At 45.0% G+C, this 26,760-nt stretch overlaps 1 protein-coding gene across 1 annotated transcript; it reads right to left on the bottom strand.

Moving 5' to 3' along the window:
- Nucleotides 1-513: 513 nt before the first annotated feature.
- Nucleotides 514-6,877, bottom strand: LOC118075351 (transmembrane protease serine 9). The gene is made up of 7 exons (XM_035097262.2): nt 6,594-6,877; nt 5,667-5,797; nt 4,384-4,621; nt 4,018-4,153; nt 3,359-3,600; nt 1,451-1,587; nt 514-1,347 (listed from the first exon to the last, which is right to left on the bottom strand). Exons 1-7 carry the CDS (start codon nt 6,871-6,873, stop codon nt 1,081-1,083), a joined length of 1,431 nt encoding a protein of 476 aa, XP_034953153.2. The 5' UTR covers nt 6,874-6,877; the 3' UTR covers nt 514-1,080.
- Between the last annotated feature and the right edge of the window lie 19,883 nt (nt 6,878-26,760).

Here is a 26,760-nt window from a genome sequence, read left to right as displayed (position 1 = left end):
CTGTGTAACATTTTCTGAATGCCATAGGGGAAAGTGCATGAATCCAACCTTTGAAGAGTTTGCTAGCAAACAATTTTTAACTTACCAAACGTGTGGTCTTTTTCTATGTTAAGGAAAGAGGGGACTATTTTGGAACTCACAAGGGCATATTTTAAAGGTCTAAGAGCCTATATTTCAACACTTTACTTTGCTGCATGTTTTGTGATTGTAAATCTCTGCTGGGGTACTCTCACCAAAGAATACTTGCCTAAAACCTGGATCATAGCATCTGGAAAGTGTGTATATACACACACCCCACCTCCGTATTTTTTCCTTGCCACCAACAAGGAAAAGAAGAGCTTGAAGTTCCTATATTGGCCTTGTACCGACTTGAACTCTACATTGTATTTGAAAGCATTTTCTTTATTGATTTGTAGTTTTAATTATAAGATTATAGTGCTGATATCAGCTATACTTCCCAATTGCAGACAAATATTCTACGCAAATACCATGCTTGGGAGAAGTAATGGGAGACAGCACAAATCAGAAGCTATTTGGAGGATATACTGCGTATGTATTGTATGGGAAATTCTCCAGAACGTTTACCATGGTTTTTCTATCTTTCTCCCTTAAAGTCCTTACGATGATGCCTTACATATTCTTGAAATATCTCTTTTTTGTTACTTGCTCATTTATTGAAGCAATAGCTGACGCAGAGGTCCACAGTAGCCTTAAGACTTGTTGCTAGACTCTCACTCCCAGGGACAGGCCTCTAGTTGATGGCATTGTCCGGAAAGGTGCTCATCTGGGCCATTCCAGCTGAGACTTGATAGACCACTGCTGGAGGCAACTGTAGCAACTGCCCTTCACCTGGCAATTGGTTGTGGACATCCCATAGTGCCTGCAGAGATGAGGAGAGTGGGGCCACTTCCAGCACAGAAAGTCATGCACCCGGTAATCCACTGCAGAAGCTGAACCCTCCAACTCAGCACCTTCAGTAGGAATGGGAACACACGAATATATATACAGTATGTATATGCTGAGATAGCACTGTATGAAGAGGGTTCCAGAATGGAGTTGCTGACTTCTTCCTTCCTCCCTTCAGCCTAACTCTGCCTCCCTAAAAAATGACAGGATCAGGAGGAGCATCCAGCTACTTGGTCCACAGGATGCTGCTCTCCCACGGGGCAGGAATAATTGGTGCTTGGCTTGTCTGGACGTTTTTTCTATCCAGTCCACATAGGAGGTGATGCTGGAGGACAGAACAACCATCTGGGATCCCGGAAAGGGCTCACTCATCAAGCCAACCTGGCTCCATCTCATGCTCTTGGCCTCCAAGTGGCACAGCAGGGCTGCACCCTCACCTATCTGGGAGAAGAAGAGAAGAATGAAGGAAGAATGCTCCGGCTTTGGCCTATCACAAGGTGTGAAGATGAGTGGTTGATTGGAGGCTGTTTGGATAGATACTCACGGCAGCACCAGGCAGAGAGCTAGAGCTATTTCTTACAACACAGTACATGCCTGGATTGACCCCAGGGTGTTCCTTGGCACAGTCTGAGGGCATTAGTACCTTGACTTGGTATGCGCTGGAGTCAGCCCCAATTTCACCTGTCAAAAGATGGGTGATTAGCCAGCAAACTGCTTCCAACTCATTTCCCACTTCTGGGAAAGAAAACTTCCAGAATCCATCCTATGGCATACTGCCCCAAACTCCACCCTGTTAGAATCCAGCCTTGACTCCCAAATGCCTGGACTCTACATTTGTCCGTTGAATCACACCATTTTATCATGAACTAAATTGTCTCAGGAATTGTGCCCTCACCCCACCTCTGCTTCCATCACCACAATAATAATCTAGTTTAGCGCCACTGAAAAATCCACTATTTCCCTACGCTTTTAGCCATATGCTTTCATCATATCTACACCATAAACATGGGGCCTAATTTACATGTTGTGAGGGACACGCTACCACAGACATATACCTGCATATACATACCTGCAACTGCCAGGTAACATTTAACTACAAAAGACATGAGGTATATCACCATTGCTTTCAGTGTTTTTTTCACTGAACTTCATTGGATGATGTTTGCAAGGAGAGGTGTGCATGATGATGGCATGTAACATGTCATTTAACAAATCTTACTAGGGAGACACAAGAGGTGCCGCGAGGCAGTGACAGTCAAGAGTTCCCCTCAACATCTTTCTGGTAGACTTGCGCTAATTTAATAGCCATTCCTTCTCCTCAGATTTTAGCTCTATGAGGGATCGCTGAGAAGTCTCAGCACCCTTGCCAACTATAATGCTCAGGATTCTTTGCAGGCAGCCATGGCAGTTGCATAAAGATTGATGGAATATTATAGATTTGGAGAGGAAATGTGTCCCTGGTGGGTGTGTCTTCAAGGACTGTCCACTTCTACTCAGCACAGCTGATCCCTGCAGCTCATACACAAGCTGTTTGTGTGTGTGTATGTGTGCACACGCACACACAGTAGTTGGGGGCAAAAGCCAGGTTAAGCTCCATTGGCTGCCTGCACAAATCATGCTGCAACTTGATGCAGCGTCACAGGCAGGACCGGTGCTAGGGTTTTTTGTGCCCTAGGCGAGATCACCTTCTGGCGCCCCCCCCCCAATAAATAAATAAATAAAAATAGAAAAAAATAGAAAAAATAAAAATAGAAAAAAAATAAAAATAGAAAAAAAAATTAGAAAAAATAAAAATAAAAATTAGAAAAAAAATAAAAATTAGAAAAAAAATAAAAATTAGAAAAATTAGAAAAAAATAAAAATTAGAAAAAAAATGAAAATTAGAAAAATTAGAAAAAAATAAAAATAAAATAAAAAACAGTTGAGAGGCGCAGGGAGGTGGTCCCAGGCTCCCGCTCCCGCGTGCCTCTGGAGCTTTGCACGGGAGCGCAAGCCTGGGGCCACCTTGCTGTGCCTGTCAGCTGTAGCTTGTAGAGCGGCTTCAGGCAGCTCTCCGGAGGCGCCTCGGGATAGCAGCCTGAAGCCGCTCTACAGCTGACAGGCGCAGCTAGGTGGCCCCAGGCTCGCACTCCCGTGTGCCTATGGAGCTTTGCGCGGGAGCGCGGCTGGTGGTGGCGGGCGGGCCCAGAGACGGCCCTGCAGGCGGCACCGGGTGGCGGCGGGCGGGCTGTTCAGCGCCCCCTCCACTTCAGCGCTCTAGGCAATGGCCTAGTTTTCCTAAGTGGAAGCGCCGGCCCTGGTCACAGGGCTTCCAAATGAATGTACTAAGTAAGGGATATTTGATGTTAAGGAACAGAGACTGTTTGAAATAGTCTTGGAGCATACAACCCTATACAATAGCATACAACCCCCCCCCACTCCCACCCCACTCCCAGTCAGTCTCCTGGCATACCAGATTGCATCATTTGTAGACCCATCACTTTGCAGCTATCCCAAGGCTCCTTTGGGAAGTACTCCATAGAAGCTACATGTTGGTCAAAGGCGATGGGCTTCTGGAGCAGCAGCAGAGCCACGCTGCCAGAGAGACTGTACTGCGTTGTCTCCTCATAAGGGTAAATTGCAGCAACTTGGATGCCTCTGGCATGGCCCTTGGGGTGTGTCAGCCTCACAAAGACAGCTATGTTTGCTGGGTCCCTGCAAACAGTAAAGAGGGGCCTGGAATAACTCTGTTTTGGGTCAAAGGAAAAGCAACAAGGCAAAGGGAATAGTGTAGGCAAAGGGGGCACTGCCCCATCAACCTCAGTCTGCCCTAAGCCCCTACCCACCTGCCTTCTTAGCTACAACCAGTTTGGGTGATGCCTGTCCTACAGCCTAGGTGAACAAAACAGGTGTGACTCTTTCACATTCACCCTGTAATGAAATGTCTCCCAACCCTGCCATGTAGCAGCAGGGAATGGGTGAATATTGATCAATGAACTAGAGTCCCCCAAAAGGGCATTGGCTCTGATCTCCTAACACAGGGCTAGAGAACCTCTAGCCTGTGGGCCCGCCATGCTTCTCCCATTTGGCACTGATTCTGAAGAAGGCCAGGAGAATGGGGGCATCACTTACGTCTGTTGAACACACTGTGCTGTAGTCAACACCCAGTAGCGGTTCAGAATTGAGCCCCCGCAGCTCTGATTCTCACATGTGGCGATGAGCACTTGCCAGGGCAAGGACAATTGTGCTGAGATCCATGCAGCCAGGGCTGAAAGAGGGCAAAGAGGCTGGGGTCAGTGTGTGGTGGGGGAGAGGACAATAGCAGAGCAAGGGAGGCTAACTCTAAACAGCAGGAAATGTACATGGAATGAATGCCATCCTTGTTAGGGGTGCTCTGGAAGGCATTGTGCCATCATATGTACAGGCCACAGTGACCTGGGGGAGAAGGATCGTGTGTTTTGAAGCAGGTCACAGGAGAAATTCCAAGCTATCACTCACTCTCTGGTTTCTGTAGCTGCCTAAGATTTTTCGCAGGCCTCAGGTGTTTCCAAGGAACTGTGCGATTGTAACGATACCCTGCAATCTTTGTGGTCCTCTCCAGCCAGGGCAGGTAGTGGGGCAGACTGCTGAAGACATAGGGGCGGGAGCAGGCTTCATCAAAACTGCTCAGCACCCCCAGCTGAAGCCAGGCCCCACCCTGGGGGTCAGGGCAGATCAGTGGAGAGCCCACATCACCCTGGATAGGAGGAGGGAGAAGGAAGAGAAAATGAGAAAGGGAAGTAGGTACAAAAGAAGCTTCCCAACCATTACACTTTTTCAAACAGCAGTTGACCTGCTTTCTGTGGGGCACATTATGCTAGAGCTGGCCCAGTGGCTGCCTCAAGCAGCAGGAGCCCCCCAAGGCTTTAGCCCTGCAGGTGCCCCACCTGCCCCACTGTTAGCACAGAAGCAGTGCTAGGATTGGTGCCGATTTTGGCTGAAATCACATCCAAAATTTTGCAAGACCTTGTGGAGCAAGCATAAAGGTAAAGGTAAAGGGACCCCTGACCATTAGGTCCAATTGTGACCGACTCTGGGGTTGCGGCGCTCATCTCGCTCTATAGGCCGAGGGAGCCAGCGTACAGCTTCCAGGTCATGTGGCCAGCATGACAAAGCCGCTTCTGGTGAACCACAGCAGCACACGGAAACGCCGTTTACCTTCCCGCCGGAGCGGTACCTATTTATCTACTTGCACTTTGACGTGCATTCGAACTGCTAGGTGGGCAGGAGCTGGGACCGAGCAACGGGAGCTCACCCCGTTGCAGGGATTCGAACCGCCGACCTTCTGATCAGCAAGCCCTAGGCTCTGCGGTTTAACCCACAGTGCCACCATCTTGCGCAATTTCAGTGAGATCTCACTTGAGATTGGTGCTGGTGCCTGCAGGGCAGGTAGAGAAGCGACACTGGTGGCAGCAGGTATGGTGGCAGCAGTGGCAGGGCAAGGCAGCACTTCCTGTTTTAACATGCCACCTCTACTATATGCAAGCCATGTAACAAGCTAATTTGTAAATACCCATCTACTGGATCCATGATAGCAATATGAGAGAGACAGAGACAGAGAACATGCAATATCTAGGTGCTGTTGTACCACCTGAAAGAGTGGCAGGCAGGAATTATGTCTCTTAACCTCTTCAGTTTAACAAATGGGTGAGGAGACTGACTTTTAAAATCCACAGCCAGCTGATATCAAAAAGCGGTGGAGGTGGGTCATAATGATGATCTACTCCCAAGCTCTCTCTCACCGTGCAGACGCCTTCCGGGCCCATTTGAGCCTTGATACAGAATATGGCATTGGAGAGCTGCTCTCCAAGCTGGTCGCAGCTGGTGACGCTCAGGATGTCTAGGGGATGTCTCAGCAGCACGACAGGGCCTCCTAGAGCAGGGAGAGAACATATGGGGGTAGCACCATCTGCCCTCAAGTTAGGCAGCAGCATAAATCCACCCCCATGCCCTCACTGATGGCCACCAGTAGGGTTCACAAGAGGATGTGGCAGGGCACAGAGATGAGGATCCTTTCGCCTTCCAGCTGTTGCCAGACTACAGCTCCCATCATACATGACCGTTGACAATGTTGGTTGAGGCCAGTGGAAGTTGGAGTCCATTAGCATCTGGAGTACTGCAAGTTCCCCACCCCCTACAGTAGGGTAAAGAAAGCGAGCAGATGGGATCAGGAGGGCTTAAAGTTGAAGTGGGCAAGAGGAATAAGGAGAAGTGTCCAGACCAGGACCATGAATATTGGGATAAAGAGTGGACAATGGACAGGAGTGTCCATGAAGATGAGCTGTAGAGACCTGAGGAAGGGCGGTGTTCCCAGACTTATCTGAAACAACAAGCCAGCTCCTTGGCTGCCTGCAAGAGTGATGTGACACTAGCATTATACCTTTCATGCATCATTTCATGAGAGGGCACTGCACAAAACCAAACAGACTTATCTCTCTTGGGTGGTGCAAAAGACAGAAAGGTAACCAGAAGCCCCACAAAAGAGGCTGGGATTAAAGCATATCTTCTCCAAGCCCCAGCCTGGGGACCCTAACTACTAACTGAAATTTAACTGTGATCTTGCTCACAGAATCACAGAGATTGGAAGAACCAACAAGCTCATTTAAGAGAGCCCCTCCCTGTGCAATTCAGATCACAGTCTGCAAGCAGAAAGCAAGGGCACCACTTACCTTCCAGCACAGACCAGCCTGGTAGCCAACAATTTCTGAAGTCACCTATTGCATCTGCCTTGTCTGAGAGGCACACAGGTGCAACAAGGGGACCAAATTCCAGTGGCTCCTCCAATTGCAAAAGGCCCAGGTTGTGAAGGCCCCTGTGCTCCAACCAGTTTGGGTGTGTCAGAGACTGGCGGGTCTGCACTGAGTATGTAGCCTTGGAGATGTCAACTACACCAGCCTGCACCAGGGCCAAAGCTTCTGATTTTTTTCTGAAACAGAGATACAGCAACATAATAGTTTCAGCAACCACACTTCTGTTGCCGAAGCAGGTATTGAGCACTCTGTTGTAGATACTGTTGTTATTTGAACTTTTATTATATGAACTGTGAACCTTATATAAAATGAAATCAAATAAAATGTGATTCTGTGGCCCCATAACACCTGCACAGCATGTAAAACAAATGACATACATTTGGGGTGGGAGGGTTATTCATGCTACATAAGGACTTCCTACTTCAGTGGGCACAGAATGGTGAATACGTGTTCCAATGTGGTGGCTGGGTAACTTTTTAAGGCACTACTCAGCACAAGTCTGGAAATCACTGGGAAGGATAAAAATGCATACTGTTCTAGAAAGCTAGTAAACCACCCTGTGATCCTAGGATGAAGGGCACACACACACACACACACACACACACACACACACAAACACACACACAATAAAATTCAGCATTTTTAAATGGATGGTAGCAAAAGGGTGCTCGGGGCAGCAATATCTTTTGTAAGAGTGAATGCGCAGTAAAATGGCAAATGCAATTCAATGTACTGTATACAAGTGTAAAATGAAGCATATGGGGCAAACAACAACAACTTCATTTGACTTATATGCTCATGGGCTCCAAAGTCGTGGTGATTGACCAGGAACGAGACCAAGGGCTCATAGTGGACAGCTTGATGAAGATGTGTGGCAGCTGTGGAAAGGTAAATTCCACTTGAAAATAAAAATGCCGATATCATAATGCAGTTATTCAAGTCATAGTGCAACCACCTTTGGAATATTGTGTGCAGTTCTGGTCACCACAGCTCAAAAAGGGTATTTATTGTAGAGCTGGAAAAGGTTCAGAAATAGACAACCAAAATGATCAAGGAGATGGAGCAACTCTCCTATCAGGAAAGCTTAGAACATTTGGGGCTTTTTAGTATAAAGAAAGAGGAGGCATGATAGAAATGTATACAATTATGGAGGAAGTGGATGGTGTTTCATAACACTAGAACTTTGAGACATCCAGTGAGGCTGAATGTTGAAGGATACAGGGCAGATAAAAGGCAGGACTTCTTCACACAGTACATTGTTAAACTATGGAATTTGCTCCCACAAGAGGCTGTGATGGTCACCAACATGGGTGACTTAAAAGGGGACTAGACAAATTCATGGGAAGATAGCAATGTTGTTGTACCTTCACTGTCTGAGGCCTTTGGCCTGATCCAGCAGGATCTTCGTACGTTCTGTTCATTGCTGGCATGTTTTTAACTTTTGCCCCACAAACATGAGGGCTACAGACACAATATGGAATCCAAACTGTCCCACTGCTTTGGTTTTGCACACCAGTTGAGGCATTCCTATTCCAAGTTCAGTTCATTGTTGTTGTTTTTCATTTGAAGTTACTCTGGAAACTCCCACAACTTTTGGAAGCAGCTTTTCTGATAGTGGGAGTTGGGGGCTACAATAGGATGGCTAGGCTCAGAAGCCCTAGTACCCCTACAGAAAATTCTCAGACAAACCTCAGAATCCTCCCCACTTTTTTTAAAAAAGCTAAAGGACTCTGAAATTCTGAAACCACCATTATTTGAAGCAAGAAAAGAGATTCCAGACATCATCCGATCTTTGGTAAATCAAGGGCCATTGTAAGACACTAAGTTTAAAGAGCTCTCTTTAAATTCGAGAATATCTTTATATGTTCCCTAATTCTTTTCAATATTTAATTTTTTAATGACAACTGCCTCCACTGGGGATACCCAACATGGGGGTCTTAGGTAAAGGTAAAGGGACCCCTGACCATTAGGTCCAGTCGTGACCGACTCTGGGGTTGCGCGCTCATCTCACATTATTGGCAGAGGGAGCCGGCGTATAGCTTCCAGGTCATGTGGCCAGCATGACAAAGCCACTTCTGGCGAACCAGAGCAGCACACGGAAATGCCGTTTACCTTCCCGCTGTAGCGGTTCCTATTTATCTACTTGCATTTTGATGTGCTTTCGAACTGCTAGGTTGGCAGGAGCTGGGACCGAGCAACAGGAGCTCACCCCGTCACAGGGATTCGAACCGCCGACCTTCTGATCAGCAAGCCCTAGGCTCAGTGGTTTAGTAAATCCTTACCTTGCCCAGACATTATACAGGCTATTCTTTTATGCACTTTGGCTTTGTCATAATACAAATAACCATGCCACCATTGTATTAGACCAAATCCTTCTAGGTCCAAAAGAACTGCATCTTTCAGCTCCATCCACTCTTTCAACCAACTCAAACATGCTGCTTCATAATGCATTTTTAGGTCCAGAAGAGCAAAAAACCCCTCTGTTCTTTTCATCAATTAAATTTTTATATTTAATTTATAAATTATAAATTAATTTAATTTATATTTAATTTATATTTAATTTATTTTATATTTAATTCTCCTTGCCAAACAAAGTTCATTATATCTTTTTCCATTGTTTAAAACAGTTGATGTTTCCGATAGTTGGTGGAAATTGGAATAAGATGCTCATTTTTGGAAGCACATTCATTTTGATTGCAGACATTCTGCCTAGCATTGAAAGATTCATTCAGTTCCATTTCTTCATGTCTTTCTTGACTTCAGTCCAGGTTTTTGTTATAATTTAGGGAATTTAGAGAAGACTCCCTGGAAAAGACCCTGATGTTGGGAAAGATTGAGGGCACAAGGAGAAGGAGACGACAGAGGACGAGATGGTTGGACAGTGTTCTCGAAGCCACCAACATGAGTCTGACCAAACTGCGGGAGGCAGTGGAAGACAGGAGTGCTTGGCGTGCTCTGGTCCATTGGGTCACGAAGAGTCGGACACGACTAAACGACTAAACAACAAGGGTTGCCATATTTCAAAAAGTGAACATGCGGACACAAAAGTTGCTGAGCAATTTTTTTGGGGGGGGGAGCTTTTTTTAGTTTTCCCCGGGCATTTCGCCAATTTTCACCCAGACATGACAGTATTCCAGGTATGTCCAGGAAATTCTGGATGTATGGCAACCCTATTATAATTGTCATAGATAAGGTTTAGATTTTTAGAGGCAAGCCACACCCCCAGATATTCTCTCATCCTTTTGGCCATTATTGCCGCATACCGTTTATAATCGTTATTCAATAGGGAGATTGGCCTAAAGGTTTTTGGTTCAGGTATACCTGTATCTTATTTTCGGATTAATGTTATGAATGCTTTCTTCCATGATGCTGGGATCTCTTCACCTTGAAGAGTTATGTTCAACACCTCTTTCAGTGGCATTGCTAAAGCTTCTTGGAACGTTTTATAATACATAGCTGTCAGTCCGTCAGGGCCTGGTGCTTTGCTAGTTTTGGCTTACTTAATGGCCATATCTATGCCCATCATTGAAATAGGTGTATTGAGGTATACTACTTGTTCTACTTGTTCTTTAGAAAGAACAAGTCTCCCCTGTACAGTATGCCCCTTGTGTACAGTTTTGAGTAAAACCATTGAAATTCATTCCTTATATCTTTCGAGTTTTGGTCTACCACTACAATTTTATTTATAATATTCTGATTTTCCCCATGCCATGTATGGCACCGAAAATTATTTTTTCAGCTTGTTATCAGATGAAGGAGAATATATTAAAAATTGAGTATAGGTGGTACCTGATGCCCACAAAATTCATCAAAACGTACAAAAGGGGCTCTAAACTCTGTTGGATATGCTCAGAGGAGGAAGGATCCCTAAAACATTTGTGGTGGCCTTGCAAGCAGGCAAGAAATATTGGGAGATGGTCTATGAAGAATTTTAAAAAATGTTTAAATGTTCGCCTTCCCCGCAAAACCTGAAGAGAGGAGCTACCAAAAAAGGTGTGTAACTTATTTTTATACGCCACAGTTGCTACAAGAATTATGTATGCAAAGATTTGGAAAGACAGAGCTATTCCAACAAAAGAGCAATTGTTTGATAAACTGACAGAGTTTGCAGAATTAGTGAGCATGACTTCTAAAATAAGGGATTGTTATGAAGGGAGGACAAGGGCTGAGTGGGAATATTTCAGAGAGTACCTATAAAGAAATGATATTACAACTGGCCTGCAAGCAACCGTTTGAACAACAGTGAAATAAAACGAAGGAATCGGTAGAATTAAAATAAGGTATAGAAAACAATGGACATGCAGCAAACTAAGATTCTGTTAGAATGTCACTGAAGGTTAGGTTGGGAAGTCTGTAAAAAATAGTATAAGGTAAAATATGCATGGTGTTCTGTAAAATTGAAAATGCACACACACACACACACACACACAGACACACAGACACCAAGACAACGTACCCATCCTGAACTAGATCAACCTGAATAACAGGGTACTTACATAAGGTTGGCACAGTTGGCTGAGGTTAAAATCCACCAGGGGTTGAGAATGGAGCCAGCACAGAAATGCTGGATGGGCAGCTTGAGAGCGACAACCCAGGGAAATTCCCCCAACTCAGCCTCAGAGCAGCTTGGGCATTTGGGCACAAAACCAGGCCGCAGCCCACATCCTGAAGGTAAAGACCAACATATTAGAAATGAATTTGCTTGCCTTCAGTTCTCAGATTATCTAACAGAAGTCTGAAGTAATATCCAGTACAGTCTATTTCCCACCAGAGTGATGGGGGAGCAACTGGTGGCACACACATAACCAGTTCCTCAGATCTCCCCATTATTATTATTATTTTTCAGGGGTGGGGAGTACATGTACTCACCAAATTTGCGATCCATAAGAACTGCCATCTTGTTAAGTTGGTAGGTATGGGAGTTGGCATCCCATGCCAGACCCATCTCACACTGTTTCAGTGTCACCTGTACAGGGAGTTGCGAGTTGGGCATTATGGTTACACTAGGTGGGGCAAGTAATGCTAGGGAAGGGCCAGGAGATGGGCCTTCTTCGCGTTTAATCTTGGGGAACTGTGGCCTAGCTATAACAATATGAACAGGAGCACCTTGGTTGATATAAGTGTCTGGTATGGATGCTGCAGCCGTTGAAGGAGGCGTTTGTGGCTCTGAAGTGGTAGCAGGTATTATTATTATATGTGGTTGTACAACAGTTGACGTTTCTGTTGAGTGTATTGTGGATGTTACAGATATTTGTTTGGTTGTAGAGGATGTTGTGGACAACTGTCCTGTTGTTGTGGACAACTGCCCTGCTGTTGTGGACGACTGCCCTGTTGTTGTGGACAACTGCCCTGTTGTTGTGGATGAATGCCCTGTTGTTGTGGACGAATGCCCTGTTGTTGTGGACGAATGCCCTGTTGTTGTGGACGAATGCTCTGTTGTTGTGGACGACTGTCCTGTTGTTGTGGACGACTGTCCTGTTGTTGTGGACGACTGCCCTGTTGTTGTGGACGAATGCCCTGTTGTTGTGGACGAATGCCCTGCTGTTGTGGACGAATGCCCTGCTGTTGTGGACGAATGCCCTGCTGTTGTGGATTTTAGTGCTATTGTAGATGTTGCAGAAGATAGATGTTCAAGTGTGGAAGACACTACAGAAGATGTTTCTCTGGCTGTTGTAGATGTTTGTCCAGTGGTTGAAGATAATGAAAATGGGGAGTGTCTGGTAGTTGTAAGTGTTACATGGTGTGTTGTGATATTGGGGAGGGACTGTCTTGTTGTGGATGTTTTCTGAATTGTTGTGGATGTTGTAAAATTTACATGATTATCTGCTTGAACTATTGTGATTATTGGCTGTAGACTATTGAATGCAGATGTAGAGTGCACTGAAGTTGTAGGTGTTACAGTCAATGGTTCTGTAGCTTCTGGCGATGAGAGTTCAGTTGTAAAGGTAGAATCCAACGGTGGGGGTTCGGTTGTTATTTCCGATGGCTCAACAGGTCCAACTGCTTGAGATGCTTGAGATTCTTCAGATTCAGATTCTTGTGTGGTTGTTTGTGTTGTTGATATGAATACTATGCCTGTTGGGAATGTTACAGATTCTCCAGCTGTTGAAGATAATTCTCCTTCTGTTTCAGACAGAGCATATAATGGTGTGACTGCTGGGGAAGACAATTCACCATTTGTGGTCTCACTATCTTTTAGGTGTGGACCTAGTGCTCCTTCTTGACTCAGCCACTTCAGATGGGATAAAATCTGAGAAGCCAGGATAGGAGCTGTGCAGTTGTGTAAGCTCTGGGACACAACACCCATCACCTCCCAGTGTCCGCTGACAGGGTCACGACAAATCACAGGACTGCCTACAGGCACCTGTAGCAGAAAAGAGAGCATGATAATCAGATATGGAATGAGACAACTAAAGCAGATTATAAGAAATGCTGCCTCTTGGGAAGCATATGAGCTCAGTAGTTATTTTCCAGCTCCTCAGCTATGCTGCAGTTGGCATGAAGAGGCATTTATTTTGTTTGATTGTGCTGTTTCCTGTCCACACCAGCAGGTGGAACAAGACAGGATGTGTCCAGAATGAAAAAAAGGTGTCCCTCCCTTCATTCCTCCTACATAATTATTTGTGCTTTCTGGTAATGTTTGTTGGTGTCCTATACACTTGCTCACACTTTAAAAAAATCACATTAGAATTCTGGTATTTCCAAACCTTGGCCAATCTTCCCTTCCCCTCTGCTGACTGTAGTTCCTTTCTAATCACATTGGCCCTATCAAATAGTATAAGACTACATCTAACTTCCCACATATACAAAATGGTGACTAGAAAAGGGAAGTATAGAATGGGCACCCACTAGAGAACTGATGAGGTAGAGTTGGTTTGTAATACAGAATCACTATTTGCTAGCCATTGCTGAAGTATGAGGGAAGTGCTACCCTTCTCATATGGAGCTGCCTTTTTGAATTTTGAACAAGGACCCCAAATCAATAGGGATGTGCCTTAACACATCTTCCTTCATCACAAAATACAAAGAGATATGACAACAACAATAGCATTGTGTGAAGTGCTCTGTCCTGGTACCCCAGTTGCTAGAGAAAAGGCACCTGGCAAGGAATCCAGGAAGAGAAGAAGTGTTAGCAATGTGCTTAAGCTCCTGGGTTGTTCTGGAGAAAGGTTGCTTTGTACAAGAGGCTTCTTCTCTGTACAAAGTACCCTTTCAACCTGTTTCCCATAGCCAAGGTTCCCTCTTGTGAGCCTTATGTGTACAACATGAAGTCAGAGAGATATAGACACATGCTGTGCACCCTATTATCTGGTCTCCCTGTGTGGGATTTATATACAGATGGTAATGAGCCGTGATGGGTTGATGAGTGAGTTACCCCATATCCTATACTCTGTTGTGGAGATGTGGTCTGGACAAAAAATTATGTGCAAGTGGCCATTGTTTAATCCCTCCTCCCTAACGTGATCAATGGGAAGGATTTTTGGGGGATCAGGTCTAGGGTTGGTGTAAAGTGTGTGTGTGTGTGTGTGTGTGTGTGTGTGTGTGTCCATTCACACAATCGACCCTGAATCCATTCATAAGGGATTACCATGCAGTTTGTGTCATTAGACGCCTCTCTTGAAACACACAAGTTCCATGATTTGTCTATATCAGGCCATTGCATGGCACATTCCGATGTCACCAAAGTATGCACAATGACCTCCTTCACTGACCATCTGAGGGACCCTGTGAAGAAGGAGAGACGACTATAAACTGCAAGGCCTGTTAGCCTAACTCCAGGGGTCCACTCCAGCACTCATCAGTCTCAGCGCTGTGCGTGTGTGGCATGCATTTTTTTATATAAATCAAATTCTCCTACATAGCCTTCTCTAACTTCTAAGCCTTCATCAAGTACTTAACCATATTTTTTTCCTAATGTTTCCATAGCCATAAGAGATAACAATTAATTATTGAGTAATAATCACCCCAACACTCTCAATATATTAAACTGCAGTATGTGCCAAATACACATTCGTTGAGTATAGTGGTTCTAACAGATGTGACACATACACTTAAGTCTTTTTAAATAACTTGCAGACTTATGAGTACCTATGGCTTTGGCTCTGGGCTGTGGTCACCTTCTCCACTAGCACAATCCCCCTCAAACCTTGACAGGGCACCTCCAAACTCACCATGGCCTCCTCGCTCAATAATCCTACAGTCCTCTTGTGTGTCATAGGGTTTTTCTTTTTGAATGAGACAAGCTGGCCACATGTCTGGCTTCGTTAAATCAACTGGCTGGCCAAGCAGAATGAGTCCCAAGTCATTGTTGGGTGGTGCATCCCAGGAGCTGAAACCCCGGTGTGAAATGAACTGGCTCACTGTGTTGCTGCTGAAACGTCCATGAGCACCAGTCAATTCTATATTGCTCGGCTGCCTGCAAGGCAAACATGAAAGCTCATTTTATAACCAACCATAGCTTATCAGATCCTGAATGGCGAGACCTTTACTCCACAACAGCCTGTTCATTGTTCAGGCACTCTTATTTCATTTCAGAACAGACCATCTTAGGACCAGAGCCTAGCACTCCATCAGGAGAAAAGCACTTCCAATCTCTCACATTACTCACATCAGTAGGAAACAGTTGGCTGCTGTCAGGACCCACCAGCTGCTCAGGACAACTCCTTGGCACCTTTTGCCATTGCCAAATATGTTCACTAACCATGGTGCTTCCAGGGCTTCTCTCTCTTCCGGGGAGGGAGACTTGTCCCAATTCGTCCAGGGATGTCGAATGCTACAAACTACAGAGGAACAGTAGAATATTGTAGGATCTCCCACTCCCTGCATCCTGTCTGTGGTACAATTGTAATACAATACATGCTTTAGTCAGGGCTTTGGAACTGAGCTGTGGTTAATCCCAATGAAGGAGTCTTTGATGGCTCACCATCACTCCAGGCCAGTTCTTGAGTTAACCTCTAATGTAAACCAGTATTGCACACCCTCCCTCAATATGGTACAGGTTAGTCAAATGAATTAGTTGGTTGTGCAAATGAACGCCACATGGGACCTTTTTCTTTCTTTCTTTTTAAAAAAGCTTTATACATAGGGACCCAGGTGGCGCTGTGGGTTAAACCACTGAGCCTAGGGCTTGCTGATCAGAAGGTCGGTGGTTCGAATCCCTGTGACGGGGTGAGCTCCCGTTGCTTGGTCCCAGCTCCTGCCAACCTAGCAGTTCGAAAGCATGTCAAAATGCAAGTAGATAAATAGGAACCGCTACAGCGGGAAGGTAAACGGCGTTTCCATGTGCTGCTCTGGTTTGCCAGAAGCGGCTTTGTCATGCTGGCCACATGACCTGGAAGCTATACGCCGGCTCCCTCGGCCAATAATGTGAGATGAGCGCGCAACCCCAGAGTCAGTCACGACTGGACCTAATGGTCAGGGGTCCCTTTACCTTTACCTTTAAGCTTTATACATAGTTCATTGTCAGGGGCTAATGTTCTGTACTTGAAACCCCCCATTCAGTTATACCACTTTACCCTAAAGCGTTTCTGGGTTGCACAAGCCTTTCTGCTTCCCATAACATGGGGAACAGAACTCAAGCGTGCTAGCTCTGACTGTGGTCACTTACAGGTGGTGGAGGAGGACAAAAACAACTGGAAAAGGGCAGAGAGCCCAAGGAGAAGCTCCATCCTTCCTCTCTATGGCAGAGGGAGGCTTTGGGATCATAAAGGCGCATCATAGGGAAGATGAGAAGGGATTGTGTAATCCACAGGCCCCACTGAGGCAGGGAGTCAGCACATGAGTTATCTAGGATGGAATGTTTAAGCTCATAAAAGACTCACCTGTGACATCAACTCCATAGAACTCTTGAGAACTGCTTTGAATTCTACCATGCCTTAAGACTCTAGTTCAGTGTTCCTGTCACCTCTCCTGACCCTTGAATGCAGTTCTCTTTCAAAGTTGCTGCTGTTCCAAGCACTGGCTGGAGGTGATGGGAGCTGGAATCCAAGGAACAGAGGAATATGGAAAAAGCCTGCTGGATTTGGCTCATCTAGTCCAAGCAACCTGTTCTCACAGTGGGCAACCAGAAACATACAGTATGGGAAGCGCCAAAACAGGACCCGAGTGTAACAGCACTCTATCCATTTGTGATTCCCAGAAATTTGAATTTAGCAGGGGTTGGAACATGTGGAGGACCACCGGTTTCCCAACTGTGACCTGTATGTCAAAACAGAACTGTTGTGCAATTATGGACAGGGCAGTAGTTTGAAATTAGGAATACTAATTATGTTTTATGGCACTGTTACACTCTAGAATAAGGTGCATTTAAAATAAGGTTCCTCTAAGCCTCGTAAATAAAGCCACAAGTGTTACCAGTCACCTGCAAAAAATGTTTACTAACCTACTGGGAGGCAGGCAGAGGAAGGATGGAGAGCTCTCTCCCTCTTGGATTCATTTATCTCATGTGTGGAAAGTACTGAGTATTCCATCTCTCCTCCGTATGCCGGTTCTCTCACTTTCCTTGAATTCCTAGTTGCTAGTGTTTAATACAGGACTGGGTTAACTACTGCTGTGTAAATACAGTACTGTCAAATTAGCATGCTTTAGTTGTACTTGTTCATTAATGGAATTCTCCTTCTCCCCATATCAGTGTTAGCTGCTAAGGGCAACTTCCAGATGAGTTTGTGGAATGAGTGCTATTTTTCTAGTGGTGCCGGAACTGAGTTCCAGACGGAAAAAAGCTCTGGTGCTACTCATGCATGCAAGTTTTTTCGTGCACCCAGGTGATGTCATCAGATGTTGAAGCTCCTTAGTTTTAGTGGGCAGTTTGTCATGTGGCTGGCTTCTATCACTACCCCCTTTGCTCTGTTTTGCAACTCAGCTGAGGATCATAAACTAGCCATTTTATTTCTGGTGCACAAGTGGGATGTCCCGATTGGTATCTGCAACTCAGCGGTCACTTGCCGCAACCAGGCTGTTGTGTAGGCTGGCTGGGGTGGTGGCTGTGGGAGCCATGAAGCCCAATAAAGGCGGTGAAAACTTGCACTCATTCTGCTCCAGCTTCTTTCTTGGAAAGTAAATGGCTGGTCAAAGCAACCTCCTCACTGGAGCAGGGGCAGTATTTTGATAGAGGTCTTGCACAAGATCATTTTTTAAAAAAAAACAGCTGATATATGTATTGTGACTATCTTTAAGCAACAGGATTTGGGACCTGAAAGTGGGGTAATGTTGAAGGAAAACAGCCAAAGTTAGCTCAGCTGGGCTTAAGCTTTGAGTACTCTGGTGATCTTCATAAAGCTAAATGCAGCTGCTGTACTCTGGTCCTTTATTATACAGTATATGGAACCCATAGATGGGCGGGATTTGATGTTCCTTTGTCCTCCCCTGCCCAAAGCACAATCCTCGTTTCCCTGCACTGTGAAACATGTTTATAATACTGTATCTGCTCTTGTGCAATTCCTGTCAATCTTTTTCTAGGTGTGCATGTATAGATAAGGAAATACCTGTATTCATACCTAGAATGGAATAAATAGTGGAGGATCAGAAAGGATTTATTAAGAGAAAATTCACACAAATTTTTACAGTCACCTGGTTTTAGGGTACTGGTACGATTGAACTTATTTTTTCAGTTGCCAACTCAACACATTCAAAGGGCTCAGGTTTGTGTGTACGTATGTTAAACATTATTTAATAACTAGTATCATGAAGCCCGTTAAAATAACGGGTGATAGAGCAGACCTGTTGCTCTATCAACCTCGGGGACATGCGCAGAGCTGATGAAGCGGCGGGTCTGCGCTCCAAGTCCCAACAGATAGAACTGACCCGATGGGGTAGGAGTTAGGAGAAGGCCTCGCTTTCTTTCCTCCTCCACCGAGGCCAGCAAGCAGCCCTACGAATTCCCTTCCCGGACCTCCTACCTCAGCCCGGCTCGAGCGCCGCAGTGGCCTGCCTGCCTCATTCTCTCTCCCACCGGCGTCGCTCCTCGCGCGGATGAGCCACGCCCTGAGGAGGCCGGGCCCGCCTCTCCCGTCAGGGCCTACAAAGAAGAAGCAGCGCCCGGCGAAGGGGAACGGGCGGTCCTCATGCCCGCCATTAAAAAGCTGCATATCCATCGGCAAACAGGGGCAGGTACATTAAGATGAAGTAATTTAGAAAACAATTTAGATGGAGCAATAGTATTAAAAGCTGAGCTAAAGTCCACAAACAGAACTCGCACATAGGCCCGCAGGGAATCCAGGTGTTGCAGGATGTAGTGCAATGCCATGTTGATTGTGTCATCTACTGACCTATTAGCATTATAATAATATAATTATTAGTTTTTACTGACCTATTTAGAAAGAGCAGCTGGAGTAGGGTTGGGGGGACCACATATAAAATGCCTACTCACATAGCATTTTAATGCTTATTCTCAAAATGCAAGGTCTACACCTTCAAATTCCTGCTCTTAGTCACCGGGGTTTGATATTTTGAGTTAGAAAGTATTATTATTATTATTATTATTATTATTATTACCCCGCTTTTCCCCCAAACTACCACCATGAGGGAAGTCATGTTTCACATGGGCCAGTGAAGTGGGCAAGGCCATCTTTCCCCTCACGCTTCAACTTGCCCTCAGGCCACCCGAAATGTTCAAAAGAGGGGTGCAGGGCCCCGAGTCAACAGCACAGGGTGCTTTCCCTGACAACCATCCCCACAGCTGCCATTCCCGCCACTTGCCCTCCCATGAGCGGGCGAAGCAAGCACCTCCCTTAGCTGCCTGGGGATCTGTCCTCTTGCCCCTTTTAAAGATGGCGTTGGCCCCGTGAAGCGGTTCTCCTCGATGGCGCCTTTGCACCCCGCCGCCCTCAAGAGATGGCTATGAAGGAACTGGCACTCAAAGACTTTGCCCACCCCAACTCTCCTTGCATTTTTGGGAGTACGGGAACGTGCATGAACATGGGGGAAGCGCTGCCCTTCAAATTCCAATATACTTTTGAATTCCAGTGACAAAATAATTGCATTCCTCGGCTGCTTAAGTCTCACGAGGGTGCTCCGTCTAGCCAGATCCGCTTCCACCCTCACGTTGCTTCTGTGGCAAAGGGGAAACGGGACACCGGAGCAAAGATTGCTGAAAGATCTCATGGGATGGAGGATGACGATTCTTCATCATGGACTTCCAAAAGGGCGACAGGAGGACATAGTAGGAAATCATCCTTCTGACCTACACAAACACACACACACCTTCTTTCTACCCTTCACATCCAGCGTGTGAGACTTGTTTAGAACTGGCACTGGATGTTCAGGACAGAGCTGTGCTGGATGCAAACAGTACAATCCTATACATGTCTCCTAAGTAAGTCCAATTCAATTCAATGTGACCCCATGCCAAAGATGCAGGGTTCCATCTTTAAATGTGTTTTATCCCGTTCTGTCACTTCCGCCCCCCCCCCAAAATTCCTGGGTACTCTGCCTCCACAAAAGGGCCACTGGACCAACTTAAGAGCTGCTCAGAGGGGGAAATGCAAACAGATGCAGTCTAGCTGTCTAGCACTAAGCTATAGAACAGGCATCCCCAAACTGCGGCCCTCCAGATGATCCCTAGCTAACAACTCCCATGATCCCTAGCTAACAGGACCAGTGGTCGGGGAAGATGGGAATTGTAGTCCAAAACATCTGGAGGGCCGAAGTTTGGGGATGCCTGCTATAGAACGATAACCCCTACCTCTTCACCCCCTTTCTTCTCCCCAGCCGTAGTATGTCCATGACATTAGTGTCTCATACTGAACATTAAGTTGTGGAAAAGGCTATCAATCGAAAGTGGAGATGCTATATGTATTTTTCCTTATTTGTTTATTTTGTAACACAAATAACCCAGAGATGCATTTTAAATAAAAGTACATTTTACTCATGTAAAAACACCAGGCAGGCCCCACAAATAACCCAGAGATGCATTTTAAATAAAAGGATACATTCTACTCATGTAAAAACACACTGATTTCTGGACCATTCGTGAGCCGGATTGAGAAGGCGATTGGGCCAGATCCGGCCCACAGGCCTTAGGTTGCCTACCCCTGCCTTAGAGGTTGTGAGCACCTCTGGTGGTGCTAAAGATGTGCTTTCCTCTATTACAGCTGATTTTGATGCTGCAGTGTTAGCCTATAACCATAAAGGTACAATATGCCTCTGAGGCAGAGAGAACAAATTCAAGCCATCTATGAAGCTCACACGGTTGCTCCCCCTCCTCAATCAAAGAGGGCTTTGCTATGCTTAGCATGTAGGTGGCTTGGCTATGGGCAAGTCCTTCTCATCCAAGTGGCAAATTACAAGGCTTATTATACACAGGCTTTCTCACTCTCATATATCATAAATGGCTATTTACAGTCACACTCTGATCTGCATCCAAGCATTACTTGTTTTGACCTGAGCTCTACTTAAAGATAATGAATGTTTCTCAATAATGAAGTACTAACTTCCCCAAGAGTTCTCAAAAGCCAGCCTAAGAAAACTAAGCAGGATGTGCCGTGTCTCAGACATCCTTGATAGAATTTGCTTCCCACCCTTCCTGGAAGGAACTCCAGGCAATATACGTAGGATTCTCTAATTTTAACCTCACAACAGACCTGGGTGGTAGGTGGGAGTCAAAAACAGCAATTTGATAAAGGTCACCCTGCAAACAACAGCTAAAAAAAGGATTCGGATCTTGTTAAACACATCAGAATCCACCTATGGAGACACCAAGGCAGCCCCTCCAGATACAGCAATGTCTGAGCATGTCACCAGACACAGGAGAGCAATTAGAGGCATAATGAATAGAGACACCTTCCAAGAGATATGGACCCCTTTTAAAAACCTTGTTAATGACAAATATCGAGACCTTGTTATACAAACAGTTCAATATTTTCAATTGGAGATGTTATATTAAGTAATATGTTTGAACGCTGAATGTGAAAGTTTATGCCTAGAGTCAATGGATAGAACAAACACCGTTAAATGTACTGCTGGATGAGTGCTTAATGGTTTTTGTATTTGTTTAAAAACCAATAGAAATTTGTTGGTTTTTTTTAAAAAGGATGCCCCTCCAGACTATCTCCAGATAGACTGTTAAATCACTGGAGATAAGGATGAACTCAGAGACAACCTCAAAATGCCTCAAAAAGCCATTTTTCTACTGTCTATGCCTAATGGCTTGGATGGGAGTTAGAACAAGCTAGCAAGCATTAAGAGTTGCCATCGTGCCCAAATGCCAGGTAATCACCTTTTAAAGTTAAGAAATAACTGCACTCTCTTTTTTTAAAGCACTTCTGGGACAAGGAACTGTAAGAGACCCCAACCCCACCCCACCTGCTGCAGAAAATCTACCATCTGAACATAATGCCTTCTGTCATTGAGAAAACCAGAAAGGAAACTGATTGTTAGAAGTGTCTAAAGCAGAGTGAAAAGCCCAATTTATGGCTGACAAGAAAGATTAAACAGACAAGACGAACCCCGTATGTGAAAAATCTTTAATCCTTTTTCTGTTTCCTGCCACTAGAGAACTGGAGAAACTGAAAGTAAAGCAATCATTAGCTGTGAGAAAGGGATTTGCTTTTGAGATAAGACACAGTTGCAGCTGTGGAAATATTAAGGGGGATTTAGTTGCTAATAATATCTGGAACATCAAAAGCATCCAGTATGGTTAAGGTACTTTTGGATCTCCCAGTGACTGCTGGTATTGTTCAACAGTTGATGGCTGAACATTTAATAATGGTCAGATCAATGTTTGATGAAGAAAATGAGCCAGAGAGATATGATATGGAAAATGGAAATGGAGAACACTTGGAGAATTCAAACCAAATTGATGGAAAAGTGGCAGGACTGGATCATGAAATAATTAAAATTTTAAAAATGAAAATGACTTCCATACAAGGATTTGGAGAAGGAAAAGATAAAATAAAAAATGGTGAGATGAAGAATTATTTGGATATGGTACTGGTAGCGTTGGGGGGGGGGGACTTTAGGAAAACTTCAGTCCTGGCCTTCCTTCAGTTCTAGCAGGGAGATAATATTCTGCATATGACCTGGAGCGAATTTTAGAGGATGATGCTATTAAAATTAATGTACTCTTTCTGGAGAAAAAGCAAATGCAAGGTCATAGATGATGGGATTAGGATACTATTGTAAATACAACAGGAAATGAAAATACAACAGGAAATGGAATTGAACATATGGAACTGGACATGACCTAATGTAGGTATAATGAGGGGGGATATGGAATATTGGCCCAATGTGTGATCACAGTGGGGAGACTTTAAGGTGGACATGGACAGAAGAACTTACGGTATTATCATTCAATATGGAGTAATGGTGGAGGGAATTAACAGAGGTAAAGTTTTAAAAAATGGTTGACATTTATCAATAATAACAATTAGGGAACCTATCTTGGACTTTTCATGGGAAAAAGAAAATGAGACACCTTGAATTAAAATAAATATTGTTTAACAGAAAGTGGAGAAGATAGATGTTAGCATGCAATGAACAATCATATTTTTAATGTAACCAGCAGATGGAAAATCAGTTTTCTTTTAGTATCTTTTTGTCTGTCTCCGTCTCCTTTTTTCTTCTTTCTTCAGAGCCCTATGTTTGGGGCCCTTATTAACACCCAGGTATCGTGTACTCAGAGGGGTTGTAGATGGTTGATGGAGGACCCCGTGTGAGAAAAAGGGAAAGGTCAGTCTCCCAGGGCGAGAGGCTGAGAGGATAAAGATCCAGGTGAGAGCCGGGAGGAGCTAGTATCCACTGTGGGTGGTAAGGGCTAAGAATTACTTTTAAAGACTTTGCATTCAACTTATATTTTTTTTGTGGCTGAAATTTTACTGTATTATGGGAATCTCTTAATAATTTTTTCAAAAAGGTTGGGGGGGAGAGACAGTACTGAGAAGGCAGCAGGCCTGGGGGAGTCGGTGAGAAGTGCTAGGCTGGAAGAGTTCAATGTCCATTTTGCTGGATGATTTGGAGGAAGCATCCATTCTGTTATTTATTTACATGATTTTTATCCAACCAACTGGTCTGAGCACATGTCTTGTATGCGGAGAGCCCAGGTTCAATCCCAGCATCTTCAGCTAAATAAGGTAACATGACAGGGAAGGAAGGGCCTGAGGCACTGGAGAGCAGCTGCTGGCAGAGTAGACAGCATGAGGCTATTTGGACTAAAGAAAGTGTCATATGAAGATTGGAAGAGCAAATTGTCCAAGAATGATGGGAAGGAAAACTGAAGCAAGACTACACACTGACAATGGTCAGGGGTAATGGGAGTTGTACTCTGTAGCATCTGACTACCTTTGCTTGGACTAAGAGCAGGAAGAGTATTGCCATGGCTGTCTTTGACTTAGGAGGATTACTGCCCCCGACTAGCAAAACAGCCTCAGAGTAAGCAGGAAAGAGACACCATGGCCAAGGATTGCCAATGGTTTGGGGCCCATTTGGGATTTTGAGAGTGCGATGGGCATCACTCCCTCTTCAGTTGCTTCTTTCCCCCTGCCCCTGGCAGATGGAAAGAAGAGAAAGAGCACGTTCTGGGAGTTCTCACAGGATCTGGGTAAAGGTTGGATCCAGTAGGATTAAAATGTAAAAAGGTAAAGGACCCCTGGATGGTTAAGTCCAGTCCACTCATCTCCGCTTTCAAGCCAAGGAAGCCAGCGTATGTCCGCAAACAGCTTTTCCTGGTCATGCGGCCAGCACAACTAAACTGCTTCTGGCACAACAGGAAGCCATGATGGACGTCAGAGCGCACAGAAATGCTGTTTTCCTTCCCACCACAGCAGTACCTATTTATCTACTTGCACTTTCGAACTGGCTTTCGAACTGGCTAGGTTGGCAGCTGGGATAGAGCAACAGCTCACCCCATTGGGAGGATTCAAACCACCAACCTTCTGATCACCAAGTTCAAGAGGCTCAGTGGTTTAGACCACAGCGCCACCTGCGTCCCACTAGGATTAAAATGGAACCTCCTGAAATAAAGCTTACATTGGTGTACTGCACAGTAAAACAACAACACGCTAATCTTCTGCTAGCCAGCAACAGAAAAACACTGATTCAAGGCATGGATCCTCGTGATTTTTATGTAGGATAACAACAAAACACAATAAATCACAGAATGATGGCTTTGAGGGAGTATCTTGAAAATATTATTTGGGCCAATGACCATCCATTTTTTGTTTCATGTCAGTGGTGGAAAGCAGTGGATCCATTATTTTTACAGTTCAGTCAGTCAGTTTAGATAGACATGTTCTGTTTTTTGGGGGTGAATAATTTTAAGAGGATTCATTTTACTCCATCTGACTCAGGTAAGGATTTATGCACATGAATTCTCTCTCTGGCTCTTCCATTGCCTCTGCCTCTCACCCAATCTGACACCACTCCCCATTTTTCTGTCTCCACTCATCCTTCATTCTTGCTCTATTCCAGTCTTCCTCAACCTCGGCCCTCCAGATGTTTTGAGACTACAATTCCCATCATCCCTGACCATTGGTCCTGCTAGCTAGGGATCATGTGAGTTGTAGGCCAAAAACATCTGGAGGGCAGAGGTTGAGGAAGCCTGCTCTATTCTGTCTCCTTTCATGACATACCACTATCTTGCCCCTGCCTTCTCATCAGTCATGCCATTTCCCTTCCCCTCCTATCCCCCCCCCCCCATCATCCACTTTCTGTTCAGTTGCTCAGCTGAGCCTTGAGAAGCACAGAGAGCTAAAAGAGGAAGTGGGAGAGTCACTCTTCCCACTTGCTTTCTTCTGTTATTTTTCGAGGAGGAAACAATAATCCCCATTGCCAACTTATGGCAAAGGGGACAGAGGACAAGAGCATTTCCCCTGCCACTCACAAAACCTAAGGATATAATGGTGCCCATGATGTCTTATAGGCACCATGTTGTTAAGCCCAGCTGTAGCTTCACTACTAGTTAAAAAGTCAGCAAATTAGCTGCTGCCTCCCCAGTGCAGATCTCTAACTTCATTTTGAAAAGTTCAAGCAGATTGCCAAAAAGCGCTCATCTTCCTTTCCTCTGAATGAGTTTTACCTTTCTTAGCTGGGCCTAATGTACAGAAATCTGTACATTAGGCCCAGCTGTTATTGCTGGGGAGACAGAAACTGGACAAACTGTTTCCTCCCTCCTGATCACAAGCATAAAAGTAGTAGCGTCGTTCAATTTTGCCCTAAATGAAGCAGTAGGGGACAGAAAGGAATAGACATGGAGATTTTAAAGAGACTTTCAGAGGACAGAGTGGGCAAGAAGCCATTGCCCCTCACATAAGAAAACCAAGAGGTTTCATCACCATTCTGCTGGCTCATTAACTGCCTCCAAGTGATGTTTCTCCAGGTGGAGTGCTGGGGTTAGTGACCCTCTAGGTGATGTTGGGACCAGCATGGTCAATGGTCACAGGTGATGGGAGATGCAGTTCAACAAGATCTGGAGAGCCAGTTTCCCCATTCCCCATTACTACCAGACCACCCATTTCAAAATCTGGGAGTCTTAATCCTCTACCAAAGCAACAAACAATAGGTAGCAATGCAGTATGTATTAATATTAGGTATTCGGAAATAACAAAACACTCCACTTTGAGATTCAGTGCCCAGAATAAATGATTCAGAAGTTATTCTGGTCTTCCGAGATTGTTCACTGAGTTCACAGAGGAATTTCTGGCAAGGACTCGTGTGGCAGAAGGGATAGAAATAGGATGACAGGAAATTGCATTGTGGGGTGGAGGACAGGGAGCTTGTGTTGGACACTCAAGTCCCAACCTGTTAAATGAGAAGCACTGCCAGCTTCTTAGCATCTTGCCTTTTCAGACATAACCAAGGTATTTTTGCCAAAGTGCTGTGTGGTACAAACCTGGTTAAAGGAAGTGAGGTTTGATAGCTCAGGATGCAAAATGGCATGTTGGCTTAGTGATCTCATAAAATACAAGCATGTCATGCACTGGCTGGACACAGAGGAATGGTGGTGGGATGGCGATGAGTGATCGGAGGGCGAAGCCTGGAAGGAGGAGGTGTCAGAATCTGAAAAGGTAACAGGGTTTAGTGAGCAGGAAGGGTCTGTGTCAGAGAGAAGCCCAGAAACAGAAGGTGAAGCAGGAGAGGAGGGCGTCCAAGAGGC

This window comes from Zootoca vivipara, chromosome 16 (assembly GCF_963506605.1).
Source record: "Zootoca vivipara chromosome 16, rZooViv1.1, whole genome shotgun sequence".
NCBI lineage: Eukaryota > Metazoa > Chordata > Lepidosauria > Squamata > Lacertidae > Zootoca > Zootoca vivipara.
Note: the sequence above shows the minus strand (reverse complement) of the source record. Positions and strands in the feature narration are given on the sequence as shown.